Genomic DNA, 14407 nt, shown 5'->3' on the forward strand with positions numbered 1-14407 from the left:
ATTTTTTAATACAAACGATATTCTACTTTAATATAATCTAAATTACGGGGAGAATTTGAACTAGGGTGCAAAGTGGGGAGCACATCTATTCTAGTCAACTTGGCTAAGCCCGTGCCTCCATCCAGAAGATATCTTAATTGTATTGTTTTATGCAACCTGTATTATTATAACTTCATCTAATGCCTAATTGTGTTACAACAAATTTGGGCAACTGTCTCAGCACACATGCTCCATAGTATTTTATTTCCCAAAAAAATGAATTATTGCACTAATTCACAATAAAATACAAAATGGGTTATTAACAACTAACAGTAAGGTCAACCCAATACTTAGAAATTAGTCACAATTCACACACGGGACAAAACCTATGATGTCAACAATATTTTATTCCTCAAAATCAAATTTGAGGGAACACCTGTATGCATACAGAGAACGGATAAGAATAATAAAAAAAAAAAGGTGAGGAGACTCTTTCAAACAGATGTAAATGTTCAATCAAATTGGAAAACTTGAAAACGAAAGATTGCTACTTTGTCAACCAGATCACTAATTAGTATCTCAGCTATTAAAAAAAAAAACTGGTTTAATCCTTAATTAGTAGGTAAGCATTGTATAACCACATGTTTAGGATAAGCAAGCTCTACCTGAGGAAATAAAATAAAAAAACAAAAGAGGAAAGTGTAAGAACCAGATGAGGTATTTATTGTGACTGAGTGAAAATAAAGCCTCAAATTGAAGTCCTGGCATCTGAGTTCTGAATCTTCTGTGTGCAGTTTTCCATCACAGAAGAACCTAGACTTCCCCTTCCCAATACAATCACTGACTTTTTATTGATCATAAACAATTTAATCAACACTGTCAGCAATAATGTTGCTGTGTTTTGGAGTTTGGACTTCTTCCAATATCGTCACCTCCGTTACATTGGGGACCCCAAACAAAAAACAAAATAAGAAAGAAAAAAAAAACTAAAAGTCCTACCTATTTTCTTTTATAATGAACCATCCCAATATTCTCACCACCACCACCTTTTTTCTCTAAGCATATTGTTTTTGATTGCAGAATTTGCAGGGTGCCCAAATCTTTCCAAGCTTGAAAGTCTCTCTCAAACTCATCAATCCCAACTTTTTCCCCTAATTCTGATTCATATTTTTTAGGGTGGCTTTTACATCCACAAATGGTACCATCAAAGTGTAGCCACAGATTCTTCAAGTTTAGGATTAATAACCCAGTTTCATGCCAAAGTCCTACATATGATCATTTGATATTCTAGACTTTGTGGAAATTAATCCTCCTCCACAAGCTTATTTTCTTTCAAATTCTAGTCCATTAGTTGACAAAATATTATTCCCTCTTCCCTACCACCACATCCACCTCTTAACAGTTTCCTCCATTTAGTCTGTCCTTTTCTGAAAAAAAATCTTGATTAGAATTGGATATATCTCATCTCTCTCTCTCTCTCTATATATATTTTTAATTTCCTTGGTTCAACTTCATCTTTCACACAAATGGTTGCTAAGAACTACGAGTGTTCACGTGGGGTTGTGGAAATGGCTTGGATTATGCTTAGTGTTGATTACTCGAGGCTTTTCTGGTTGCTGTTCCGGGTCTTCTCCTATGAAAACCATGAGGGAAAGCCTCGGATCTTCTAGCACGCGCCACAGAATCTTTCATACACATCCCATATAAGTATTGTTGAATTATTAGTTTATAATTACTAGGTTTTATACGTACGTAGTATATAATCAAAGTGCAAAAGCTAGCCGGGAGTTGTTTGGTCGGAGAGTTTCCGAGGTTGCTTGGATTCTCAGCCATGAACACCACCCGGTTGGGAAGTACGTGTGCCGATGGAGGCAAGCCACAGTTGCCTGCATACGTTGAAACGGATCCATCTGGCCGCTATGGACGTGTAAGTTTGATCTCTTCGTATTATTATTATATAAAATCTGTAAATAAAGTTACTTTTGTTGCATGTAAATTGCATCATTACATGCAGGGAAAATTACCCAATTTTGGATAATATCTTTCAAGAAGCATCTTAACTCCATCTTTCTAGTTCTAATTCAAACTTGATACCATCAACTATGAAAATAATATTTCTGATTTTTCTGTACTTGGCAAATTTTTTAGGACAAAATTCACATTTTTCGTCAAATAATATGACAAAAATGTAAATTTGGATCATATATATTGAATAGAAAAATATATTCTTGAGCTATTTGGAGGGTTAAATAATTTATTTTTCCTGTTGTGCTGGTCAACCTTCATTTGTGAAATGGTATTAATTTGATTTAAAATGAAAAAAAAAAAGTGTCATCTAAGATTCACTTTCAATATTTAATTAGCCCAATTGGATGATGCAGCCTTATTTATGTGTACAATAAACTTGTCCGGCATGCCAATTTGTGCGGCATGAAGACCAGACACTTTGCATTCATACAGAGCGGCTCAATGGAGCCGAGCTAGCTAGCCATAGCTCCTCCCAGACCTTTTCTTAACAGCCATGCATGCATACCAAGCTTAGAATTATAATTGATTTTAATGATAATTAGTGAGATCATGAGGACTAATGAAGAGGGCCTTTTGGTCTTAATTACTGTGTCATAAGCAGTTCAGGGAAATGCTTGGCAAAGGAGCCATGAAGACAGTTTACAAGGCATTTGATGAGGTCCTGGGAATGGAGGTGGCTTGGAACCAAGTCAAGCTCAAAGATGTCTTTGGTTCGCCGGACGAACTTCAGCGTCTCTACTCGGAGGTGCACCTCCTCAAGAACCTCAACCATGACTCCATCATCCAATACTACATGTCTTGGATCGATGTCAATCGGAGAACCTTCAACTTCATCACCGAAATGTTCACCTCTGGCACCCTCAGAGAGTAATGAACCACAACTTACAACTATAATATATATTAGCATGGAACACTTAAAAAGAATGTAAATGTTAAAGGTAGTTGAATGCTAGAACATGTTATGAGTTGTAAACTCAAATGTCCTAAATTCAAATCCTCGTACTCGAAAAAAGAAACCAAACAAACTGAAACTGTTTGATTAATGAGGCATGCTGTGGAACTTGAAACAGGTACAGACAGAAGTACCAGCGAGTGAGTATTGGAGCAGTGAAAAATTGGGCTAGGCAGATCTTGCGTGGCCTTGCCTATCTGCACAAACTTGATCCACCTGTGATTCACAGAGACCTTAAGTGTGACAACATCTTTGTTAATGGCCATCTTGGGCAAGTCAAGATTGGTGATTTGGGTTTGGCAGCTGTTCTTCGTGGTTCCCATCATGCTCACAGTGTCATAGGCAATGATCTTTAACTCCCTCTCTTTCTGTCTCTGTCTCTGAAAGTTAGTGAATCTGATCTTCCTAATTTTCAATTTTAATATGCTTCTTTTTTTCATCAGGTACACCGGAATTTATGGCACCCGAATTATACGAGGAGGAATACAATGAGCTAGTAGACATATACGCCTTTGGCATGTGTGTGCTGGAAATGCTCACTTCAGAATATCCATATAGCGAGTGCTCAAATCCTGCCCAAATTTACAAGAAAGTGACTTCAGTAAGTTTGATGGTCACTTCAGTATGTGACACTTCATTTTTGGTAATTTACCATGATCTAATTAATGTGACTTCTTTGCTTGCAGGGGAAGCTCCCAAACGCGTTCTACAAGATTGAAGATTTGGAGGCGCAACGATTTGTAGGGAAGTGTTTGGAAAATGCCTCAAAGAGGTTGCCGGCACATGAGCTCTTGCTTGACCCTTTTCTAGCCTCTGATGATAGAGAGCTCCTGTCCACCCCAAGAATCCCATTTCAAAACTTGATGCTTAATGATGATTCAGCAGTGGAGGAGGAGGAGGAGGAGGAGGAGGAGGGGGAGGAGGAGGAGGAGGAGGAGGAAGAGGAAGAGGAGCTACCTTTGGACTTGGGGGTTGATTTTAAAAGAAGCACAAACATGATCATTACTGGGAAAATGAATCCAGAGGATGATACTATTTTTCTCAAAGTTCAGATTTCGGACCAGGATGGTACTCCCTCTCAGCCCTTTTGCACATATGACTAATTGATCGTGCAGATTGAAGAGACCCTTAAATTCATAATCCGTACTTTATGGTCTAAATTGTTATTTGCACATTGTTGATGATGGTGGTTTCTTATAACAGGGCAAAATGCTAGGAACATATACTTTCCCTTTGACATTGTGAATGACACTGCGATGGATGTAGCAACAGAGATGGTGAGAGAGTTAGAAATCAGTGACTGGGAACCTTTGGAGATTGCGGAGATGATAGAAAAGGAGATTTCTTCTTTGATTCCAGGTCATAAGAAATGGGGAACAGCCCCGAATTATCATCCTCATCAGCACAGCTTTAACTATGAAGATGAAGATGATGATCATGATCATGAACACGGTCACCATCCTTTCTACTCTTTCTCCTCATGTTCTTCCTCCCAAGATTCTCTCCACGCTTTCAGCTCTCACTGCAAGACCCAATTCCATTGTGGGAAGAACATTTCTGATGACCAAGATTGGCTTCAAGGTATGTCCATTAAAAGCACTTCCTCCAATTAGTCTTTGCTTGTCTTGGCTGCATTTGGTCTGATATTTTGTGAATGCAGGTGATCTGTTCATCAATGATGATGCAAGTTCTCAGAGCTCCTTCAGCTCCTGCAACTACTCCAACATAAACTACTTCTCAGGCAATGAAGATGACCACCATGACTTAATCTCTTGCTTTGGAAAGAGCCACAAATCTAGATTTTGTCCTTCAGAAAGCAGGGCTGCAAATTCCTACAAACACTGCAATTCACAGCTGCATCATCAGAGACCTTATGAATTAAATCATCCTCATTGTCGTCATCAGCATCATCAACAGAAACTACCGAGGATTCAATCGCTTATGGACGTGCGAAGCCAATTGTTGCACCGGTCACTGGTGGAGGAGATCAACAAGAGGCGGTTGTTTAAGACTGTTGGGGCTGTGGAGGACATTGGATTTCAAACACCAGGAAGCTAGCTGCGGTGGTTCCTTGGTTGGCAAGTAGCAAGTTTCTTGACACTTGCTTTGTAGTAGTGTGTGTAAGTAAAGTAATGCTTGTATAAATGTTGAGCTTTAAGAAAAGTTCAAGGTTCATAGTGAGAATATGCAGACTATGGTTGTTATGAGCCTGCAACATTAATTCTGCAGAGTAAACTTCTATTTTTGTGTAAATATTGTGCTCCTATTTACTAAGTTCAAAAAAATAAAAGACATAAACAAAAAGAAAAGTCATAATCATATGATAACCTACCTTTGCAACTCATATTGAACATCTCACCTTATTTACTTAATTAAGCGTAATATGGAGCAATGTTAGCATCAATTGGTTATGTACGTATAAGGTGAGTGACTTTGACCCGTTGATACAAGTGTATTTCACAATGCATCCGTTGTTGATAATTCAAGTTGATCACACAATGCATCAATAGATCATAACCATTTTTGCACACATGGACGAATCACTCGTGTTGGAGATGTAGTTAGTTTTGGGCCATAAAATATGGGCCATCAGCAACTACCATGGGTCCCATGTCACCAAACTCACAACTCACAACTCAAACAACTCGAACGTGCACTCAATTAAAATTAAAAAAAAAAGGTTTTTTTAAGGAAAAAAGAAAAAGAAAAAGCAAATTGCCAACCTTCCATATTTCATACGATAACTGATCAACCACCAGTGAATTAGTGATCACCACCACGCCACTCTGATTCAGTCAGCTGTTATCCTGCAACATTATGGCTATCATGCGCGGTAGGAGCCGGTTAACGTCGGGGGCGCCACCGCCGTCACCGATCCCGACGGCCAAAGGCTCGCGCTCTGCATCCAACGAGAACTTCACGCAATTCCTCGACAAGTGCCTGCAAATCCCCGACCTCGCATGGCCACCTCAGCTTCACCCTCACTTCTCCGGCACACGCTATCCCGTTCCCGTCGACGTCGATCTCCGATCGCTCTCCAGCGACGCCATCGCGCGGCTTCTCGTATCGGCCAGAGAATCCGGCGCGTTTCGGATCGCCAATCACGGGATTTCGGCCGAGGAGTTGGGATCGGTGGTTCGGGAAGCCGAATCGGTTTTCGGAAATGACGGAAATCTCAGTCGACGTTTCGTTGAGCGAACTGGCAATCGTGAGGAGATTAAATGGGTTCGTGAATCGGGCCAAAAAGTGGTGGAGGACGAAAAATATCGGGTCTTTTGGTAATTAAGCACCCGAAACTCTGTATCTTATTTATCGGGTTATTGCAGTTAGTTAACCTAAGTTTAAATTTTTAATGAAGTAGTAATTCTCCTAATTAATTTGCAGTAAAAGTATGGAGAAGGTTGCAAGCAAAGTTGAAGCAATTGCAGAGCAAGTGAGAGAAGTTTTGTTCGCAAATGCAGAGAAGCATGTTGAGAAGACGATGAGAAGTGAACTGGGAAAAGTTAGGCTATACAGATACAATCATCAAGATCATTCAATGGAGCAAAACCCAAGTAGTAATTATTTGCAGAATGAGATCATTAATGGAAATAATTTGCGTGAGTGTGAGGATCATGCTTTGTGCCTTCACCTTCCGCTTGAGCATTCTCAGTTCAACATCCGATCAGAGGGAGAGGGAGGCTCTCTGTGTTTTGATGCAGGGCCAGAGACTCTAGTTGTCACTGTTGGAAATCAGCTTGAGGTAATTCAGCTAAGCTCTAGCTTCCATCTGGTTAATTGGTTTAGCTTCTTCATTTGCTTAATTAATTACTTGGGTTTGTTTTCATTTGGAGCCGGCAGGGGTTTAAATGTGTTTCAGGGGAAATGATCTTTGTCCCAGACATCATTAGAAGCCAAGCCTCTTTTTCCATACAACTCAAAGTTCCACTGCTTTCGAATTCGAGAAAAAAGTCTAACACAGTTTCAATTGCTGATCAAATTCTCATTGCAGTCATCCTCTGTTTACTATACATGATTTTTGTGTTTGTATATAAATACATTACAACAACATAGATACCATTGAAAAAAAAAAACACTATTTTCTCTACTATTTGGGTGAGATTAATTGATTGGTTTTGAGGTTTTTTGTTTTTCAAGAATCTTATACGAGGATACAATGATCATGTACAGTATGGGATCCATGGCTGGAAGGGTTTTGGTTTGTTCATACCACTGAATTGTATTGTATGTGCAGAGTTTAAAGATTTTGTGTCACCAGTTCGATTCATTTGTTGCTGAGTTATCGAATTTCAGTATTGTACTGTATTGAGCGATTATTGCAAACATTATATTGATTACGATGTTGCAAATATTATAAGATGATTTTGTATATATTCAATCTGTTGCACCTCTCTGATTATGAAATTCTAAAATCACTTTTAGGAGATGACAGGAGGTAGATTTTCTTGATCAATTCCAGTTCCTTTGATGTAGGTGAGTGATTACGGTATTTAACAAACTCCGCCCAATTGGGACATAAATGTTTTTTTTATTCTAAAGATTTTGGGTGCACTAACTAGATTGATGCGTGCATATAACATCGGACGTTCACAATGAAATGAATCTTTATAGTCCAATTACGTCTGGGCCAACGTTATGATGTTTCGCATTAGGCCCATTATGACATGAATGGATAAGCAATGCTGCAGCAAGTTTGAACAGTATGTGATAAGTACTGTACAGAATGGGATCCATCAATTGGAGGGTCGTAGAAATTATTGAATTGTATGTGCACAAAGAAATTAAACCAATGAGGTATTGGGCTGGGTAGGAATAAGTATGATTATACATAAGTTTTTTTTTTTTTTGGTTGGAAAAAATTGGAGTAGGCGGCTGCCTACCTTGTCGTTGCTGTAGGATCCCCGTCTATGAATGGGGCTAAACCAATTCCCAGAAAGAATGGTAATTTTTTATTTGATTATTCACATAAAATTCAATGCAATCGAAGTAATTAAATTATAAACAAAGACCAATTTGCATGTTTACACATGAGGTTTACAATTGTTTTTCCCCGACTTGTCGGATTTAAGGTTAGTCAATTAGCAACCTGCGAATATATAGACGTTTTTAGCTACCCAATCCTTGTCTTGTTCTCATCCGCGTCACTTAGTAAACTAATTTATATACACCAAAAGAAAACTCGAAGAACTTGGTCTTACTGAAATCTTAATTTATTCAATTTATACTCTATTAATTAAGTTGAATTCATTTCTGTCCCAAGTTTTTGTTTTAAAAAGAGGACCTGCTGTATGTTCATTTGCAGACAGCCAGAACACAATACTAGCTAGTCCGATGCTATATATATTTCTCTTTGTCCAGACCTATACCCTGTAGAAGGCCTCCCAGTTTGAGCCAAAGAGGAGGCGAGTCATCATGGAGATCTCCGAACAGAAGATTAATGTGAAGTCGGTTCCTCTAACTCAATGACCATTTTCTTTAATTGATCATTCGTTAATGTTTCTTCTTTCTGGCTAATAGCTAATTGGTGCAATTTTATTTTGTTTTTTGTTTTTTGTTTTGTCTTCTTCAGCGTTCCAGAAACTGTGTCTGTGAAGGGAAAATATATACAATTTATAAAATGGGCATCTATAAGGAAAGTTCTTCGTGCGAGAGTCAAAGCATGGTGGTATTTTATGTTCATGTTTTCATGTGTGGTTTCAATCTCATTGGATCCCTTGTTCTTATACATCCCCATTGTCAACGAAGATAACAAGTGTCTCAGATTGGACGAAAATTTAAAGAAAGTAGTCGTTATTCTGCGATCACTCACAGATGTATTCTACATGGTGCATATTATTTTTCAAATTTTAAGAGGTGACACTACAAGAAAAAAGTCCTTTCACAACGCGCAATGTGCGTTGTGAAAACATATTGACAACATGCGGCGCACGTTGTTGAAGCCGATGTCGTTAAAAGGTGTAGGGCTTTCGACAACACGCGTTGAACGTCGTCGTTTATTTTGGCGCTCGTTGTGAACAACATTAACCACAACACGCGCACGTTGTAGGAGCGATTGACAACAACGTGCCGAGCGTGTCGTCTTATAATATTATGACAACATGTCTGTGCTCGTTGTTGTTTATGTTTTGACAACAAGCAATGCGTGTTGTTATATCAAATATATATGTTTTTTTTAAAATAATTATCAAAATTACCTGATAAAAGTATAATTTATCTATAAATAGAAGCTCTATGATAAACATAAATATTTCCTTACTTCACATTCATAAGGCATTCCAGAATACAAAACTTTCATTCAAAAGATAAATAAGGAGTTCCATATACATATTACAGAGTTATATTCATATACATATTTCCTTATTCTAATTGTGCATGTAGCTGGAAACCACTGATTGAAGCTCATCAGCATCCTGAAAACCCCATTGCCTGTTGTATTCATCCCATTGCCTGATTGAATTTTCATAACCCCCATTAACAGAGTTATTTGAATTCATAATTTCATTCTCATAGTATGATGTGGGTTGAATTGAATTGTGGCATGTATTCATCCCATTGCCTGATGTAGTTCCAGGATTATTGATGTGGGTTGAATTGAATTGTGGCATGTAGTTGGATGAATTTTCTAACTCATGAAACCAACTTTGAGCTGCTTGATCCTTGAGGAAAGCTAACTGTGCTTGTAAGTCGACCACCTGAAAAGTTCAAACCAAAAGCATATACTCATCAGTTACTTCAACATACAATCTGAACAGAAACCCAATCTGAACATACAAAGGGTACTAAATGATTAACCTGCTGTTGGAGAGCAAAAATATGTGAAACACATCCATATATGGGATCTTGAATCCTGGCTTGAGCTTCATATGATATCGACATCGCGGCCTTGCATCGATCGCTCAACGGAAGGTGAACTAAAAGCCTCGACACATTGCTTGCGCCAAAAACCTTGTGGATGGCAGAAAAATCAACATCTCCCTCTTCATAGCAGAAATGAGGCGCAAAAATACACCCCTTCACACATTTTCTTCTCAAGAACTTGCAGGCTCCACAGGGAGAACCACAACCAGCCATGGTTTTGATGATCTTTTTTAATTGGGAGGGTTTTATATACGTTTTATGTTGGTGATTTTTGCCCCGCATTATCCGCATTATGGTTTAGGGTTTTTGTAATATAATATTGCCCCGCATTATCCGCATTATTGGTGGTTTGTGCCCCGCATTATCCGCGATTTTTGTTTTTGTTTTTACTTCATTAATGGTGATTTGTGCCCCGCGTTATCCGCGATTTTTGTTTTTGTTTTTACCCCATTATTGATTGTTTCTGTTTTTGTTTTTGTTTTTACCCCAAAATTCTCAAGCAATCAGAACCATCAAACGCATGTAAAGGATCACTTGAAGAAATAAATTTCTCCAGTAGACATGAGACAAAAGAGCCTAACATGAGTAGGCATGGGGAACATATTCTGACATTTAATGATAGAAAGAGCTGGACTTGCTTTTATTTAGACAAACTTCGCTTAATCAACCTTGGTTCTAAAAATCCATAATATATACAATAGAAATAATTTGCAGTTCACAATACTTCGGAAGCAAAACAACAATGAGGAGCACAAGCCCTCACCTGATATAACAATTTCAGATTTCCCTTTGCAGAAAGTTAGATTGCTCATCTAATTGCATCAGTAACTCCTAAACAGAAAAAGTTCCCATTTGTAGCTCTCATATCAGATATACGAAACAATCATACACCCCCATTGCTACTAACAGACATATGCATATGGGTGTAATGTGCGCCAATCATACCCAACATGATATAATCGCCAGTTAAACAAACTAAATCCTAATCCATTAATAAAAAAAGACCAAAATTTGAAGTTATTAGCAATTAAATCAGCGAAAAAGCCCTAACCTTTTTTATGCGCAACAACAACAGCAGGAGCAACAGCAGAACCACCAGCACCGGCACCATTGTCATCATCCGGCACTGAGCCCTAGCCTCTCCACCTCGGCTCCCCATGATCACGGCACTGAGCCCTAGCCTCTCCACCTCCAAGCACAGCCTCTCCTTCATGTCATGGTCCTTAACGATGTGGATCTTGAAGGGAATCTGCGCCTCCTTCAAGGGCATGGCGAGATCGTCGGCACAGGGAAAGAAAAGAAGAAGAAAAGAAAGAGAGAGAGAAAGAAAAAGAAAAGAAAGAAAAAGGGAAAGAAAGAGAGAGACTGTCGGCGGCACAGGGAGAAGAGAAAAGAAGAAGAAAAAAGAGAGAAGAAAAAGAGAGAGAGAAATAGAAAGAGAAAGAAAGTTGAAAATCAAAAGAGAATAGTCAAAAATTTAAAATTAAAAGTTAATTATAATTTTTGTTAGCTGTAGAAAAAAGGCATGGGGCCTTACATATGCTTCCTTTGCTTGGGCTTCCTAGAACAGATGAAATAGCAATAAAATAAGGGAGAGAAAGGGGTGTTTGAGAGGGATAGGCTGAAAACCAAAGGAGTGATAGACTTTGTTGTCACTTAGTATATGTTTTCTCTTACAAAAAAAAAAAAAAAAATTCACAACGTACTAGGCATGTTGTAGACTTTAGTGAAACTTGCAACGCACTTGTGTGTGTTGTAGAATAGCCGTTTAACAACACGCAACTCTTGCATGTTGTCAAAAAAAATTTAGGCAACGCACATTCAAAAGCACGTTGTAAAAAGTATATTTTACAACACCCATTAAACGCACGTTGTTATATTCATGTTGTTATATGGTATTTTTCTTGTAGTGTGAGACCTATTGGGAGAGGAAAATGAAGTGGGTTTTCCCAAAAACGAAGAAGATTTCCCGCTCATGCATCCTAATCTTTTTCTTGATAATTGACATTTTAGCAATTCTTCCGATTCCACAGGTACGACAAGTTTGTTTCTCTATTAATAGTGGTAATTTGTAGCTGCTACAAAGTGTTAGTTAAGACAAAGACAAGACATAGACAAGACCCTAAACCAAGGAAAGCTTGTCTACCATCTCTCATACTTTTCCATGTTTACATATCCATGTTTTAGGGATGTTTACATATCCATGTTTTAGGGATACCTTTCTAGGATTTGTGGTATTAGATGTAACTAATAATTAACCATGTACAATTGCATATAACTCTCCATGTGAGTAATACAATTTCAGATCAGCATTCTCTGCAAATCTTCTTCTCCATTTTCATCTCTATTCTCTCAATTACACTATCTTTGGCATGGTATCAGAGCAATCGATTTTGGTTGCCTCTGCATAACCTTGTTCTTGCCTAATCTCTACATATCCTTGCCCATAATTTGCTGTTATATCATTCATATCTCATACTTTGCCTTACCTTAAAATTGGTTGTGATCACAATCCTAATTTGTGCTCTTGTTTGCTGAAGTTCTAAGCTTGTTTGCTTAAACCTTGTCCCTGCATAATTCAAACTTGTGTTCCTTTGATTACTTGGTTCTGTTGTACCCCTGTTGTGTTCTTGAAATCTTCCGCTGCATTTACGTATCCATACTTTCACACAAGACCCACAACATGGCACCTAAGACTGCTTATGTCATGACTACCGGTGAGTCTCCATCTCCTACCTTACTCTCCGACTCCAACCCCGACTCAGGTACACGCTCTACTACATGGATAATTGATACTGGTGCCATTGATCATATGACTTTTGACTCCATTGTTTTTTCCGCCTTATCTCCTAAATCTCATTATCCTTACATCACTAGTGCCAATGGGGCTCCTTCTAATGTTGCTGGAGAAGGGACTATATCACTTTTCCCTAAATTGTCCTTACCTCATACACTACTTGTCCCCTCTATTAAATGCAATTTGTTGTCTGTTGGGAAATTCCTTGACTCACATAATTGTTATGCCACATTCTATCCTTCTCATTGTAAGTTTCAGGACCTTACGACTCACGAGACGATTGGGCATGGTAAACGGAGAGGGGGGTTGTATACCTTGACGGTCTCATCACCACCACGAGCTGTCCATGTTCAAAACTCACGTGCTCAACAACAGATTTGGCTATGGCATCGTCGCTTAGGACATCCATCGTTTGGCTACCTTCGACGGTTGTTTCCATCTTTATTCCAAGGCTTAGTTGATTCTCAGTTTAAGTGTGAAACATGCGTGTTGGCCAAGAGCCAACGCACTGTATTTCCCTCAAGTGATAGTAAAACAGAATTTCCTTTTGAGTTGATTCACTCCGATGTTTGGGGCCCTGCTAAAGTCTCTTCTACTGGCAAGAGGTGGTTTGTTACATTTATAGATGACTGTACCCGCATGACATGGGTATATTTGCTCACCCATAAAAGTGATGTTACCATCACAATCCGCGAATTTCATGCTATGATCACCACTCAGTTCCAAGCATCCATCAAAGTGTTTCGGTCTGACAATGGTGGGGAGTATGTGAATGGTGCCTTGGCTCAATTCTTCAAGGACCAAGGTATCATCCATCAAACCTCCACACCCTTCACTCCACAACAAAATGGTGTCGCCGAACGAAATAATCGCCAATTACTTGAAGTTGCCCGTGCCTATATGCTTGATAAATCTGTTCCTCATCACTTATGGGGTCATGCTCTTCTCTCTGCAGTCTATGTGATTAATCGGGTGCCTAGTAGCGTTCTGAATTTCCAAACTCCACTAGATACCTTGGCTCATCACATCTCTCTTCCTACCATTCTTAAGTTGCCTCCTCGTGTGTTCGGTTGCGTTGTTTATGCTCATGTTCCTTCTCATCTACGGAGTAAGCTGGATCCATGTGCCCTCCGATGTGTGTTTATTGGATACGGCTTGAATAAAAAAGGATACAAGTGTTACCATCCTCCTACTCAAAAAATCTTTGTCACTATGGATACTACTTTTCATGAAGATTTGGCCTACTTTATGGTTTCCAAGACCCCTTCTCTTCAGGGGGAGAGGGGGAGTGAAGAGAAGGACTTGTCATTTGAAGAGAATATCGAAAAAAATGCTGAAGAAAACGGAGAAGTACCCCAGGCGATCGGTCGCCACCCTACTTGCGACCGGTCGTTTTTACACAGAGTTGAAGATTTTCATGAAGTGCCCCAGGCGACCGGTCGTGAAGTGCCCCATGCGACCGGTCGAGACACATTTACGACCGGTCGTTTTTACACAGAGACGAATGCAACTCAAATTCCCCAGACGACCGGTCGTGAAGAACCAAGCGACCAGTCGCTTTTTCACAGAGTTGAAAATTCTGAAGAAAATTATGATTTGTCCAGTCCTGACCTCAGTGAAGACCTTGAGACTATGGAACCAGAAGGTGATCCAGATGCCCCTGATGATCAACTACAAAATACAACCCCTCCTGCCCTGCCATCGCATCATTCGTCTAGTGATGAAGAAGTACTTGAGGTAACCACTGAACCACCTAATGTTGCACCATATACACTTCCACCTAGATCCACTAG

General features: G+C 39.2%; 3 protein-coding genes across 4 annotated transcripts; 2 read left to right on the forward strand and 1 right to left on the reverse strand.

Annotated features, from left to right (window-relative positions):
* Window positions 1-777: 777 nt before the first annotated feature.
* On the forward strand, window positions 778-5212 carry LOC110769012 (putative serine/threonine-protein kinase WNK5). Its single transcript, XM_088254452.1, has 7 exons — window positions 778-1906; window positions 2609-2874; window positions 3078-3301; window positions 3403-3560; window positions 3646-4027; window positions 4163-4540; window positions 4620-5212. Exons 1-7 carry the CDS (start codon window positions 1811-1813, stop codon window positions 5015-5017), a joined length of 1902 nt encoding a protein of 633 aa, XP_088110578.1. The 5' UTR covers window positions 778-1810; the 3' UTR covers window positions 5018-5212.
* Window positions 5213-5636: 424 nt separating this feature from the next.
* LOC110769014 (2-oxoglutarate (2OG) and Fe(II)-dependent oxygenase superfamily protein) lies at window positions 5637-7226 on the forward strand. The gene is made up of 3 exons (XM_021972915.2): window positions 5637-6237; window positions 6344-6701; window positions 6800-7226. The coding sequence occupies exons 1-3, from the start codon at window positions 5777-5779 to the stop codon at window positions 7010-7012; spliced, it is 1032 nt and encodes a 343-aa protein (XP_021828607.1). The 5' UTR covers window positions 5637-5776; the 3' UTR covers window positions 7013-7226.
* Window positions 7227-9204: 1978 nt separating this feature from the next.
* LOC110752481 (LOB domain-containing protein 33-like) lies at window positions 9205-11252 on the reverse strand. Of its 2 annotated transcripts, XM_088254454.1 has the most exons (3): window positions 10869-11252; window positions 9752-10648; window positions 9205-9651 (listed from the first exon to the last, which is right to left on the reverse strand). In XM_088254454.1, exons 2-3 carry the CDS (start codon window positions 10106-10108, stop codon window positions 9322-9324), a joined length of 687 nt encoding a protein of 228 aa, XP_088110580.1. In that variant the 5' UTR covers window positions 10109-10648; window positions 10869-11252; the 3' UTR covers window positions 9205-9321. The 2 variants fall into 2 exon arrangements, with proteins under 2 accessions (XP_088110580.1, XP_088110579.1); XM_088254453.1 differs by lacking the exon at window positions 10869-11252 and having other exon boundaries at window positions 9752-10862.
* Window positions 11253-14407: the final 3155 nt, after the last annotated feature.

This window comes from Prunus avium, chromosome 6 (assembly GCF_965620075.1).
Source record: "Prunus avium chromosome 6, drPruAviu1.hap1.1, whole genome shotgun sequence".
NCBI lineage: Eukaryota > Viridiplantae > Streptophyta > Magnoliopsida > Rosales > Rosaceae > Prunus > Prunus avium.

What these genes read in the sequence shown, in the direction of transcription:
- LOC110769012 (XM_088254452.1), top strand. Translation starts at nt 1,811, where the DNA reads ATGAACACCACCCGGTTGGGAAGTACGTGTGCCGATGGAGGCAAGCCA. An exon ending in ACCTCTGGCACCCTCAGAGA is followed by an intron (nt 2,875 to 3,077) that starts GTAATGAACCAC and finishes AACTTGAAACAG; the next exon opens with GTACAGACAGAAGTACCAGC. An exon ending in TGACCAAGATTGGCTTCAAG is followed by an intron (nt 4,541 to 4,619) that starts GTATGTCCATTA and finishes TTGTGAATGCAG; the next exon opens with GTGATCTGTTCATCAATGAT.
- LOC110769014 (XM_021972915.2), top strand. Translation starts at nt 5,777, where the DNA reads ATGGCTATCATGCGCGGTAGGAGCCGGTTAACGTCGGGGGCGCCACCG. An exon ending in GAAAAATATCGGGTCTTTTG is followed by an intron (nt 6,238 to 6,343) that starts GTAATTAAGCAC and finishes ATTAATTTGCAG; the next exon opens with TAAAAGTATGGAGAAGGTTG. An exon ending in CTGTTGGAAATCAGCTTGAG is followed by an intron (nt 6,702 to 6,799) that starts GTAATTCAGCTA and finishes TGGAGCCGGCAG; the next exon opens with GGGTTTAAATGTGTTTCAGG.
- LOC110752481 (XM_088254454.1), bottom strand. Translation starts at nt 10,108, where the DNA reads ATGCGGATAATGCGGGGCAAAAATCACCAACATAAAACGTATATAAAA. An exon ending in TTTTTGCTCTCCAACAGCAG is followed by an intron (nt 9,652 to 9,751) that starts GTTAATCATTTA and finishes TGAACTTTTCAG; the next exon opens with GTGGTCGACTTACAAGCACA.